General features: G+C 37.3%; 1 protein-coding gene across 2 annotated transcripts in view; it reads left to right on the top strand.

The window, feature by feature from the left end:
- Positions 1 to 14,361, top strand: part of LOC110439541 (NACHT, LRR and PYD domains-containing protein 3-like) — a 601,035-nt gene that overhangs the window by 43,089 nt on the left and 543,585 nt on the right. The window contains exons 9-11 of one of the 2 annotated variants that reach the window (XM_088649683.1): positions 1,153 to 1,326; positions 4,313 to 4,359; positions 4,475 to 7,101. In XM_088649683.1, coding sequence (XP_088505809.1) covers positions 1,153 to 1,326; positions 4,313 to 4,359; positions 4,475 to 5,001 — 748 coding nt within the window. In that variant the 3' untranslated portion in view covers positions 5,002 to 7,101. Of the gene's footprint in view, positions 1 to 1,152; positions 1,327 to 4,312; positions 4,360 to 4,474; positions 7,753 to 14,361 lie in introns of those variants that run through there. The other variant, NM_001445197.1, reaches the window with a different exon arrangement.

Here is a 14,361-nt window from a genome sequence, read left to right as displayed (position 1 = left end):
GATATGGGCGCGATTCGGGGAAGCCCAAATCGATCTGTTGCTTCCCCCGAGATCGCTCATTGCCAGTTTTTCTTTCCCTGACCGAGTGCTCTCGGCACGGATGCACTGGCTTACAGCTGGCCTCGGGGCATGCGCAATACGCGTTCCCCCAGTGAGCCTGCTCGCGCAGTTACTGTGCAAGGTCAGGGAGGACGAGGAACAGGTTGCTGGTTGCGCCCCTCTGGCTCAACCGGACCTGGATGTCAAAGCGCTCCCTCGCGATAGCCCTCCCCTGGCAGTCCCTTCGAGAGAGCACCTACTCTCTCAGGGACAGGGCACCATCTGGCACCCTCGCCGATCTTTGGAGGTCCTTAGACGCGAGGAAGACTTAGGTAACCTGAGTGTCTCTCGCAGAGAAGACCCCCGTAATTTGCCAGATCAGCGTTGTGCTTTCTTTACGCCGAGAGAAGCTGGAGAGCAGGCTGTTGCCCTCCACACTCAAGGTTACGTGGCTGCCATCTCCGCTCTCATGACGCGGTGGCTGGCAGCACCGTGGGAACACATAACCTCATCATCCAGTTCCTCAGGGGCGCTAAGCGAATTAATCCAGTCATTATGGCGCTTTCCATACTTCTCCCATTTCGTGGACTTTCACAAAGATCAAATTCACTTAATAGCACTGAAGTTCCCCAACCGAAGGGGAACGTTCGAGGTTACAGAAGTAACCCTTCGTTCCCCGAGGAGGGGAACGGAAGTGCTATACTCCGTCGCCATAATGACTGTCCCTTAGCTGTTTGAAAGTCTCTTCAGCTTAAAAGGATGGCGTTTGCTCGCTCCAGGTGTGCTTATATGCTGGGATAATTGGCAATGAAGCACACCTGTGCAAGCTTAGGCTGCCAATTCATTGCATTCATTGGCCCGTTCAATACTCTTTCAGACAAGCGGCTTCTGAACCGAATCCTCCCATTTCCATCCTCCTCGGGGAACGAAGGGTTACTTCTGTAACCTCGAACGTTTGCTGATATGAGGGCTCGATCAATAAGGAGAGCTAATCAGGATGTGTGTGTTCATCACTGCTGTTGACATGAGCAGAAACAGCAGTCAGCATCTTCACAACACAAAGAGATGTGTGATTGTCCAACTGTGTGATGTGGACTATTGCTGTGTTTGTAGATTGTCTGGCTGTATGGTGACAGAGGAAGGCTGTGGTTTTCTGTCTTCAGCTCTGACTTCAAACCCCTCACACCTGAGAGAGCTTGATCTGAGCTACAATCATCCAGGAGATTCAGGAGTCAAGCTGCTCTCTGAACAACTGGAGGATCCAAACTACACACTGGACAAACTCAAGTATGTGGAGCATCACTGGCCTTGTGCTTTTACACTGAATGGCTTTAAAAAGACACTAGAAAGCTCTTTTCTGATCAGCTTCAGTTTTCTGTGAGGGTTATGGGGTGAGGACAGACAGAAGATACAGCTTGTAGAGTATTACAGTCATGTCTATGAAGAGCAAATCATTGAGTGTGAAATAAAGAGTGTTGTGCAAGTTACTTCCAAACTGTAATACATTACAGATTACTTATTACTGTTATTTAAATGTAATCCCTTACCTTACAATATTACTGTCTCAGAATTGTAATATGTTACATTACTCTTATATTACTTTTTAGTTACTTTCACCAAAATAACTACAGAATTAGAACTTAACATTATAAAATTCTATAATGTTCTATAATGAGCATTATACATCCAGTAGAAAGTGATTTGATGTAGCAGAATGACTGTGACCTCTCCAGGCTACTAACAATATAGTATATAATTGGCAATGTGATGGCTCAAGAGAATGCAAGAAAGGATGACAGCCAGAATTACAAATGATCTGTTAAAAGTATGGTAGAGGTAAAGTGATTATCTGGCAATATCTGTGAATGGCTTGGCTATATTCATATTAGACACAACAGGCCGATATGTAAAGTCTAATGCTATGACAAAATGCAGATTTTGTTTCTTTTCTTATTGTTGCCATTATTGTATTTACTTTACATTCAAGTGGTTTAAACACAAAACCGTCCTGCACAAAGTGAGCATGATGAACAGTTTTCTCAGTATAATGTTTGTGCACCGATTTCCTGTTTGTGGACAAAACTGCTTGCGAGCTCTCACATACGCTGCTCGCGCACAAATTCTCACGATCTCTCAAATATGCACTGCTCACGCACAAGTTTTCTTGCGTGCTCTCAGTACACTGCTCTCTCAGTGAGATTATATGCAGACTCACAATTCGTGTCTTGTGTTCCCTCTTCTTTTCAAGCTATTTGATATGATTTATATTAGTACACTAGTTATTAACAATAACCAAAATACTAAAATAGACTTATAATTTTTAATCTAATAAACCATAACATTGTTGGCTGTATGTTATATGATGAGATATTTCAAATAAAAAATGCATTTAGACAAAAATAAAAACTAACAAGCAGAAATATAACTAATAGAAAGACTTGATAAGGTATTATAGCCTACTGTACTATTCACTCTTCAAATAAATCTCATTATCAATCACATTTTTTTATGGCAACTAAAATAAAGTGAACTAGTGTCTGTTGTCTTCCACATTGTTGATGAGATTGTGGAGGACATTTTCCCTGCCATCATCTTCATTTTGAGAAGAAGCTGTTCCACAGGGCCCCTGAACACACATATTGTCATTACCCTGTTGTGGTAATACTATAGTTGCTATGGTAACACAAGAAGTGTAATATAAACAAATGATCCAGTGCTGTAGTTTTTTTTTTTTTTACAATATGGGGTAGATTGTACTACAATTCACCACACTTTACTGTAGTAAAACTACACTTTATATTTAATTTTATGAGTTCACTATTCTTAATACGACAGTATGCTTAAGCATTCATTGTAAATACTATAGCCTAAAACATAGGCAGTATACCTTATACTCAAAAACACTAGTATTTATTATAGAATGTATCTTAACCTGTAAGTAAATAGTGTAGCAATATATAAACCATATAAACATTCTTGGGATAACAATTAAATAAGAGGATCTCTGGAGAGCAACAGAACGAAAGGAAGAGGAAACACACAGCATAGATTGTGAGTCTGCATCATCTGACGGAGCAAGAGCAGGTTGTTAGCACGTGAGCAGCCCAGCCAGTGTTGAGTGAACGCGATGAGATTTGTCCACAGAGGAAACCGGCACGTTCACTCGCTCGTATTACATGAATGAGCTTACGACATTTGTCAGTGAAATAACGTCATATGCACTTACGTCCGTCTCGTGAATGCACTGTCTTATGCCATTTTCATCTATTTGCCACTTTTCCGCTGCGCGTACTGCGAACCGGGCTGAGCCAATAGCCCCGGACCTTGAGCTCAGAAGCTGAAATCATTCCGCGTTCAAAGTAAAAAGGTCCCATAGCCAGAAGGAGATTAATGACAGCACGCGCATATATTCTCTAGCCACGAACAGGAAATAGAACTGCGGTATTTTTTATTTGTTAATGCCTTGCGGCCGAAAAGTTTGTTGTAACGCACGCGTTACTGAACATGTACCGAGTAAAATATTACTGAAAATATATTAGTAATGCCTTACACTACTGCGTTACAGGAAAATGTAATACATTACTGTAATACATTACTTTTGTAACGCATTACTCCCAACACTGGAAATGAATCTCCTCTCTAAATGTTGGAGTGTATTGGCTCAGTTACAGTGACATTAAGCGGGACACACTGTACAGTTTCAGCATTTGAGCTGAGCAGAGAAACTTCTTCCTCCATTTCTGCTGAATAATCCTACAATATCAGGTCAGGAATAGGGTTGGGGATTGAAGATGGATTCAGATTCTGGAATCAGACACTTGGATTAATGTTCAGACTCTTGTTCTAAAATCAACATCTGGATTCCTCTTCTCTGTGCACATGTGTATTTTTCCACTTGCTAATCTGTCAGGAACTTGGGCGCTGGCGAGCAGCTTTAATAATCTGAACATAGTTTAGAGATGGACTGCAACATGTGCTCAAAGGCTGCATGTGCTGAAGAACGATGGCAAAGCTAAGTGTGATCACTGTAATAAATGAATGTTGCAGCAGGGTGTCTCCATCAACATGAGCAGTATCTGCGCTCGCTTCACCAACAGCAGAGGAAAAGAACGCACTGTGTTACATTCATTGTGCATCCCGGCTCAACCAACAAGTGTTGTGTGTTTTAGCTGAAGAGTTTGAGCGTGTAGCTGAGCAGCTCAGTGCTAGCTTTAGCTTATTAGCTGAGGGGGAAACTAAACAGCTCATTCTCTCTATCTGTGTGTGTTTACAGTCTGTATCATGGAGGACACACGAGGATTACAGCAGGACCACGCAAATGTAGGACTTCACACACACACACACACACACTCTCTCTCTCTTAAACACACACACACACAATCACTCACTCTCTCACACACACTTTGTTTATAAATGTGTGTGTTCTCTTGTTTAGGGCTCTGTTTCCTTACACTGGATCCAAACACAGCACACACTGGACTCATTCTGTCTGAGGAGAACAGAGAGGTGAAGCGTGTGTTAGAGAAACGTACGACGTATCCTGATCATCCAGACAGATTTGATTTTCATCCTCAGGTGTTGTGCAGAGAGAGTGTGTGTGGACGCTGTTACTGGGAGATTGACTGGAGTGGAGATTATGTGTGTATATCGGTGTTATATAAGAGCATCAGGAGGAAGGGAAGAGGTGCTGAGTGTGAGTTTGGATTTAATGCTCAGTCCTGGAGTTTGTTCTGCTATTCCTCCAGTTTCATATTCAGACACGATAACACACACACTGATCTCCCAATGTATCCGCTCAGCAGGAGAATAGGAGTGTTTGTGGATCACAGTGCAGGAACTCTGATCTTCTACAACATCTATAGAGACACAATGAGCATCATCCACTCAGTCCAGACCAAATTCAATGAGCCGCTCTGCTCTGGGTTTGGGGTTTATTCTGGATCATCAGTGAAACTGAGCTGAAGACTGAAGAGAGAATACTCTGCAGGAGCAAATCAACAGCAGTGTGCATGTGTGTGTGTGCGTGTGTGCGCATGTGTGTGCACGCGCTCGCATGTGTTCACTACTGTGTGTAAGTGTGCACATATGTTTTCTGTGTGTGTGTGTGCACACGAATTGTGTTCACTGTTGTGTGTGTATGTGTGAAAGAGATCTGTGTGTGGCATAACCAATGGGTTCAATAATGTTCAACAGCTAGCACGACTACGCCACCCTAGAATATGGCCAGGGACCTATATTTTATATTATAAAAGGCAACACAGGTAAGCTTGCAGTAAATGGCAAGAGACGTGGATTGGAAAAATACATACAAACTTTATTTTTCAAAAATGTATCAAAAAGGGGGACAATGTATATACTGTTTAAATTCAATAAAACCCATCTACTAAAAATACACTACACGCACACACTAAAACACCTGGATTTAGGAGTGCAGGAGCTGAGACGTGACAGCAGAGAATAAGGGCACAACAAGGCCTCCACAGCAAGACCACCAAGACCTGTGACACACACACCCACAGCGCATACACACAGCACACGTGCAAGAAAGACCTCCACCAGAAATCCACCCTGCCTTAGGTGCTCTGCTCCTGAAAACACAAAATCCAGTTACTACAAAGTTTTAATAAACCGGTCACTGACACTCTAACACACAATCACTTGGGCGCACAACACACTGCAATGCTAATGAATAATGGATTACAACCCCTCTTAATGAACCCTCTGCTGAAGAAGCAACCCAAAAATACAAAATATAAGAGAAAGACACAAAAGGGTTAAACAGTCTTGAACATACATACACGAAGACTGTTACAAATAATAAAAAAATACAATTTCAATAAAGCATACAAAAAAAACAATGTAATAGAAAGAAATCACATTAGAAAATACTAATTTCAAGGAAACCAACACAAAAGTAAAAAATAAATATATATCTAACAAAACTAGGCGAAATTACCCAAATAAAAGAAAAAAAAAGAACACAAGGACCATTCAAATCGGTCAACCACAACCTTCAAATATACGGTCCTAGCACTGAATGTGTAGGGAAACTGATGTTTACTACATTAAAACAGCATCATCCCCAAAAATACTTAAATAGCATCAAAGCAGCAGTTAAACAGCAGTAAAGCAGCAGTTAAACCGCGGTTAAGCAGCAGCGTCGTTTAGAAACCTCCCACGTAGCTATAGGTTGTCATACGGCACCCAGCAATCATTTTTGGTCTGTAACATGGTAAAAACCATGTAACATGGTAAGGGGATTGAAGTTAGATTGAGTGCATGAGCAAGCTAATCCAAAGATTTTTAAAATCACTTACCGCACCAGTCAATTTCGCCTAATCAAGAACATCAGAACGCCAACACAGAGGAAAACGGGCTCAATCAATCATTAATAAGTCCTAAACATATCCGTTGGGTTAAACGTAGTTTCGTAACACAGTGAAACGAACTGCTGACTGCAAGGGAGGAGGAAACAAATAATGATCACTTTACTACAATCAACTTTCCATCCAAAAAGCAACAAGCAAACGCAGCCAGTTATCTGCAGAAGAGCAGCCGTAGATGCAGACCAACACCGTGATCCCGATAAGACGCACCACTAAACAAACATACAACACATGAGCTTTCCCAATGAAGCAACCCGTACACAGGCGAGCTGTCATCCACATACCTGCCGGCGAGTGACTGAAAGCGGGAAGTGACCAGTCGGAAGGGGCGGGACTCGTGACACATACCATCCTGGTTGTCATTTTATATCTTCCCCCACTGATTACTAATAGGGTAGGGGGTATGCCACCCGCAACCACAGAGGGGCGGCGCTTGTCTGGCCACATGTGTGTGTGTGTGTGTGCATGAGATAGAGAGAGAGTGTTTGTGTGTGTGAGAGATTGTGTGTCAGAGAGTGTGTGTGTGCATGCATGCGTATGAGACAGTGTCTGTATTTGTCTCTGTGTGATGTGTGTGTTTGTGCGCTTGTTTTCACTGCTGTTTGTGTGTGTGTGTGTATTGCTGTGTACATGTGTATGTGTGTGTGTGTGAGAGTGTATGTGTTTGTGTGTGTGCGTGTGTGTGAGTGTCTGTGTGTGTGTGTCTGAGTGTGTGTGTGTGTGTAAATGTCTGTGTGTGTGATAGAGTTTGTGTGTGTGTGTGTGGGAGAGAGAGTGTGTGTTTGTGTGTGTGAGTGTCTATGTGTGTGATAGTGTGTGTGTGTGTGTGTGTGTGTGTGTGTGACAGAGAAAGAGAGTGAGTGAGTGTGCGTGTGTTTGTTTGTGTAATAGAGAGAGAGAGTGTGTGTGGGAGAGTGTGTGTGAGTGTCTGTGTGTGATAGTGTGTTTGTGTCTGTGTGTGTGTGTGTGATAGAGTGTGTGTTTGTGTCTGTGTGTGGGAGAGTGTGTGTGTGTCTGTGTCTGTGTGTGTGTTAGAGTGTGTGTTTGTGTGTGTATGAGAGAGAGAGTGTGTGTTTGTGTGTGTGTGTATGAGAGAGAGAGTGTGTGTGTTTGTGTGTGAGTGTCTGTGTGTGTGATAAAGTGTGTGTTTGTGTGTGTGTGTGTGTGTATGAGAGAGAGAGTGTGTGTGAGTGTCTGTGTGTGTGATAGAGTGTGCGTGTGTGTGTGTCTGAGAGAGAGGTTTTTTTTTGAGGTTGAAATAACTTTTATTATAATATATTTAAGCTACACTTTTACACAATTATTAAATATTAAAGCAAAACTTTACAAATAAAAACAGTTCATCTTCAGTGATTGCACACAAAGCCCCTTTTAGACAGCAAATTAGATTAAACTTTGCGGTAACACTTTACAACAAGGTTCATTAGTTAATGCATTTACTATCATGAACTAATCATGAACAACACATGTACATCATTTATTAATCATAATTGAACATTTACTGATGCATTATTAACATTCAATTCCATGCTTGTTAACATTAGTTAATGCAGTTAACATGTGCGTTAACATGTGAGTTAACATGAACTAACAATGAACTACTGTATTTTCATTAACGTTTATTAACATGAATAAATACTGTAGTAGATGTATTGTTCATTGTTTGTTCATGTTAGTAAATGCATTACTTAAAATTAACTCATGAACCTTATTGTAAAGTGTGACCAACTTTGCAAGATCATTCATGGCTTTATAATAATTAAAATCTATTAAGACTCTTGATTTAACAGAATTCCTAAATATTACACATAAATCATTACACAGGCCATGATCAATCTTTTCCTTTCTCGTATTATAAATTGCCATTTTGGCATGTCCAAAAATAAAATTAAACAACTGACTCTGATGTTTTCAGCTTTTTAAATACTTAAAACCCAATATAAAAACTTTCATTGAAAAACATTGCTTAAGACCGTAAATAAAGGTGTCAATGTAGCACACTGGTAAAAGCATGAAATACTGTTTCCTTTTGTAAACAAAGTGAATCAACTTCTTGATTAATCACAGAAACAAAAGCATTCACCGCAATAGCACCATGTAACAACCTCCATTGTAGGGATGTCCCGATACAACATTTTAACTTCCGATACGATACCGACATTGCAGCCATCAGTCCGATACCGATATAAATCCGATATCAGCACAAATTATGAATACGTTACTTTTACCTCTTTTGTTGAGTAGAATGTATGAACGGCTAGATCAAACTGAGAACAAGTCAGCAACAGTAAGTATGGAAAAAACAACCAGTTTATTAACTATTGGTTGCATGAATGTGAACTTTTACATAAGAATATATAAAAAGAATTAAATAATAAATATTAAGACCCTGAAAAATATCTTAATTGAATAAACAAAAATACATTTTTAAAGTGCAAAATGCTAATTAAAGGTCACTTCAGTTCATTTTTTGCCATCAGCAAAGAGTAGAAACAGCTGAGAGCAGGAACATAAGGAAAAAAATATTGTTTATTAAACAACTGCTAAAGGTTCAGTGTCCAAAGTTTCAATTTCACACACAGCTTCTTGATGAATTTTTGATCAAGCTGAGCTGAAAAATAGCTTTCAAACTGGGCAGCAGAAATAAGTTATTGTTAAGTTAATAAAAATGTGCAGCATTGTTAGTACAAACATTTACATGATCAGAGTTATTTCATCTGTGTTTATATAATAAGAAGATTGAGGCTGTATACATGTTCCCAAACATTATTAATTTTATAATATATATATTGCACATATTATATTAAACATAAAAATACTTGCAGAGGCTAGATTGAAACACACCTTTTCCCCACAGCACTTGAAATAATGTGACTTTTAAGAATAATTTTATTTATCAAAATTCATTATTTTTGCATATTTGCACAGATTCCACCATACTGCCCACATGGGAAAATTAGACAATGTAAATAACAGCAAACTGATGTGCAAAGCTGACACTGTTTATCAGAGCATGCTATCTTTCTGGGCTTTTTAAAGAAGAGTAAACATGGGAATGTCTCTAATTAAATTTTCCTTCTGCCCCAAAAGTAACACCATTCTTTCTTTTAAACTGTAATGGCCATCAGCAACAGAATGATTTCTTATTCTTATTTAACAGACAATGAAAACAACAAAAATGTTTAGCATTTTACATGACATTGTTCCTTTCAGTGTTCAAGTAAAAAAAAATGAAATAAAGATTAAATCCACTATTTCACTCCTATTATTCATGTGCACCACTGACAGGTCAAATCTGCTTCCTCTCTTGGTGCTGCTGAGAGTTTGAGATTGAAAGTTTGCGTATAAAATAATGTAGAAACGCAGTTAAAGAAAGCAGAATCCGGGACGTGTTAGCGATTTAAATATTGGCTGAATGCAATTTTTAAGTCCCAAATAGAGGACATGTCCGGGAAAAAGATAATTTATTGTAGCTTTTTTCCTGCGTGTCCTCGCGCTCTTCTCAAAGCTAAAGTCAGAGCAGGTGTCCAGCGCGTCTCTGTGGGTCTGCAGCAGCACCAGAGCCCACGAGTCTGGCGGAGACTTTTCTCATGCACACAGAACCAGACCACTGAGGTAAAGTTTTATGTGTGGGAAGCGCTGGTGATGAATTAGGTATCACACTGGATGAACCACGATATGCCATGACCGAATTGAGGCTCGCACGATGTGTGCTACGTCGCCATTCTGTGCCTTATGTTGCCTAGCAGCCTTATGCAAAACAATGTAAAGATCGTTTGACGTGAAGTAAATAAACCAGTAACGTTAGAGAAGTGCCGTTGTTGCTAGCATCAGCGTGTGCTACCGTCACAATAGATTTCTATCGTAATACACCATAACTTAGTGTAAAGAGCACGTTAAATCTTAGAGACTTTGCAAGCAAGCAGTGTTGTGATCACGTGGGCTTTGCACGCTGGCTCTGGACGCTGCTGGATAGAATAGCTGTAACGGAGTTTGGAGAGTATCGGACTGCTTATATCGGAGATTTTTAACGCAGTCCGATATAGTTTTTTGGACTGATATCGGACGAATGTCCGATATCAATATCGGATCGGGACATCCCTAGAAACAATGGAAATGCAAACAATTGATGACTGCTGCAATTTTAAAAAGGGAGAAGACAAAGTCAGCAGGATTCGAACCTGCGCGGGGAGACCACAATGGATTTCTAGTCCATCGCCTTAACCACTCGGACACGACTACAAGACTGCGTGAACTTCCATGTCTTCATGCCTAGTACACGTATTCTGCATCCAGATGAAACTTTAATCAAGTGCTAGCTCAACGGCAAAAGCTGTGGCTCCACAAAATGAGCCTTACACACCCGAACAGGGACTTGAACTCTGGACCCTCAGATTATAAGTCTGATGCTCTACCCACTGAGCTATTTCTTTTTTTGTTTTATTCAAAAAATCATCACATTACATTAACATTTAAATACTTCAAGACATTTTACAAAACAAATACATTAAAATAAGCATTCTTCATAAAATAACATCCTCTTTGGGCATTTTCCACTTCAAACCATTTAAAACATTATACACTTCATCATTAAACACATCATAAAAGCTTGGTAACATGTCTTCTCCTTTAAAATACCAGTACAGACTTTTTATTTATCTTTCCACATTTCTTTTTAGTACTTTCCACACATTTAAAACAACTTTTTCCTGTTTTGCTACATTTCTTCTTTCCCACACACATTTTTTAATCATCATTATAAGAAGATTTACAAACTTTTTGTTTTTGTTTTCCATATTCCATCCGAACATCACCAGAGTATTCCATTCCAATTGATCTTCATCCCAATCTTTCAATAAATCTTTTAACATTTTTTGGCATTTCATGTAAAAACATTCTAATTCTTTACAGTATAAAAACAGGTGTAAAATTCCTTCATCTTCTTGAAAACATACCTTACATGTTGCATTTGGTTCTCTCTGTATCTTTGTAAAAATGCACTCAGTAAAAATTGCCTTGTGTCTTATAAAATATTCAAAACATTCCAATCTTGTTTCTATTATTTTCCCTCTCATGTTTTTCCATATATTTTCCTTTTTCACATTATTCAATCTTTGTACCCAAAAGTTATTTGCTATAGGTTCTTGAAATACACTATCTCTAAAATAAACATAAAAGTCTTTCAGTAAACAATCTTTTAAATTACAAAGCTTTCCTTTTAAATAGACATGTATGATTTTTTCATTCCCACCTTCTTCCATATTTTCTATTCTTGTAATCCATTCTTTTGGTATGGCACCTTTGACCGTTTCAAGTTTATTTTCTATTTCCTTTACACTGTATTCCTCTTTAGCTTCTTCCATTAAGTCTACTATATATTGCTTAGTTAAAAATCCCTTTTTGAATTCATAAAGAACATCCCTTATTCTTAAAATCCCGACATCCATCCATTTTTTTAAAAATAGTTCCTTCCCTTCTTTTAAAATACATTTATTTAAAAACAAAGGTTGATTTAGCAAGTTTTCTCTTCCCTTTACTTGGTAAAATACTCCGTCTAAAAATTTCCCCCATGCACTTAAAATTTCTTGATAAAACCCTGGTAACTTTTCCGTCATCCAGTTTTTTGTTTTTAACCAAAGAATGTCTTCTCCTAAGTTAAAATTGCCAACTTTGTTTAAAAAATATTTCATGACCTTTTTCCATTCTGTTGAGTTCTCCTCTTGTAAAAGCTTTTTAACTATTTTGACTCTAAGACAATTCTTCTTTTGTTTAATATCAATCAATCCTATCCCTCCTTCTGTTGCTCCTATTATTGTATTGTACGCAATTCTTGGGGGTTTCCCCTCCCATAAAAAAATCTTGAACACACTTTTTCAATCTCCCTTCTATCCAACATGGCATTTCTGTTACATATAATTTATACCATAGCTTTGATGTCATTAAAACATTTAATATTAAGGCTTTCCCCTTTAAACAAAGTTCTCTCATCCTCCAAAAGTTTAATCTTGATTCTATTCCTCTTATTAGATCATCCCACATCTTTTCTGTTGCTTTTCTTTCATTTTTACCAATTAAAATTCCTAAAATTTTCAGTTCTTCTACTTCTCTAAATTGGAAACAATCTGTTAAAATTATTTGCTCTACCAAACCTTATATATTGTGTTTTATTTTCATTTATTTTGCTTCCTGTTCCCTTACAAAACTCTTGTACTTTTTTCATGGCTTCTTTTACACTCTTTTTCTCCTTTACTATTATTGTTGTATCATCAGCATACTGGTATATTTTTCCTTCATCCTCCTCTTCTATTTTTATTCCTTTAATTTTAGTTTCTCGTTTTATTGCTAACCCTAAAGGTTCTGCGACTAGGGAATATAATAGTGCTGAAAGAGGACATCCTTGTCTAATTGATCTTGTAATTTTAAAACAATCTGTTAAAAATACATTACATTTTACTTTTGTTAAAGGCCCTTTATATAAAATTTTAATCCAATTAATAAAATTCTCTCCAAATCCAAATGTTTTGAGTACATCAAATAAGTAAGTATGTTCTACTCTGTCAAAAGCCTTTTCAAAATCTAAACTAAGTAAAAAACCATTCATCTTCTTTTCTTGTATATAGTCTATTGTGCTTTTAATACTCATTGTTACATCTGCTATATCTCTCCCTTTTATTGCATATGCTTGGTTTGATTTAATTAATTTATGCATTACTTCCTTTAATCTATTCACTAAAACTTTTGCTAAAATCTTTAAATCTGTATTCAGCATTGTTATTGGTCTATAATTTTGTAATTCAGTTTTCATTTTCTTTTATATATTAACTTCATTAATCCCATCCCCATTCTTTCATTCATCTCTTTACATTCAAAAATTTCTTTAAAAACTTCTTTAAGTATTCCTTTTAAAATATCTTTAAAAACAATATAAAATTCATTTCCTATTCCATCTATACCTGGACTTTTCTTTTTATTTAGTTGATTTATTGCAATTTCAATCTCTTCTTCTTCTATTTCTCTGTCACATTCTTTGTTGTCATCTTTTTCTAGTTTTAATTTTATATAATTTAGAATTTTCCTTTCTTTTTCTTCATCAATACCTTTTGCTTTAAATAGATCTTCATAAAAATGTTTGATTTCTTCTAGTATTTCTGTTTCCTTTCGCAATTTTTCCATTTCTCCCTTTAATTTCCTTTAGTATTCCTGCTTTACCTCTTTGCTTCTCTAAATCAAAAAAGAATTTCGTGCATTTTTCCCCTTCTACTGTGTATTTAGATCTGCTCCTCAACATTGCCCCCTTATATTTGTCTTCTTCTAAATCTCGTAATTTTTGCTCTATTTCTTTGATTTTTTCAATATCTTTATTTTCCTTGTTTAATTCTTTTTCTAAGGATCTTTTAACTTCTTTTTCTGTATACTTTTTACATCTTTGTAGTACTGCGCAATATTTGATTGTGTATTTTCTTATTTGATATTTTGTGTTTTCCCAGCATATCCTTTTATCTTCATCATACATTCTATTTTCTTTTTCATTCTCTATTATTTCTTTGACTTTTTGAACATAATCTTCATTTTTTAAAATGGTTGTGTTTAAAAGTTCCTGGTCCTTTTTGTATGTTATCTACATTCACTTTAAAATGCAAGAGCTTATGATCACTAAAACTGTTCTCTTCATACTGTATGTTTTCTATAAAATTTTCAATATTTCTAGTACATAAAATAAAATCTATTCTCATTTGACATATAAAATTCCCCACTATTTGTCTCCTTGAAAACTCTCTTTTTTCTCTATTCCTTTCCCTCCATATATCTACTAAACTATTTTCCTTTATTAACTCATTTAGTTCCTTTCTTCCTATATCCGATTTAAAAACCATTCCATCAGCCATATCTTGTTTTCTAAAAACAGTATTAAAATCTCCCATCATTATTATTTCTT

This window comes from Danio rerio, chromosome 4 (assembly GCF_052040795.2).
Source record: "Danio rerio strain M-AB ecotype USA chromosome 4, GRCz13ab, whole genome shotgun sequence".
Taxonomy (NCBI): domain Eukaryota; kingdom Metazoa; phylum Chordata; class Actinopteri; order Cypriniformes; family Danionidae; genus Danio; species Danio rerio.
Note: the sequence above shows the minus strand (reverse complement) of the source record. Positions and strands in the feature narration are given on the sequence as shown.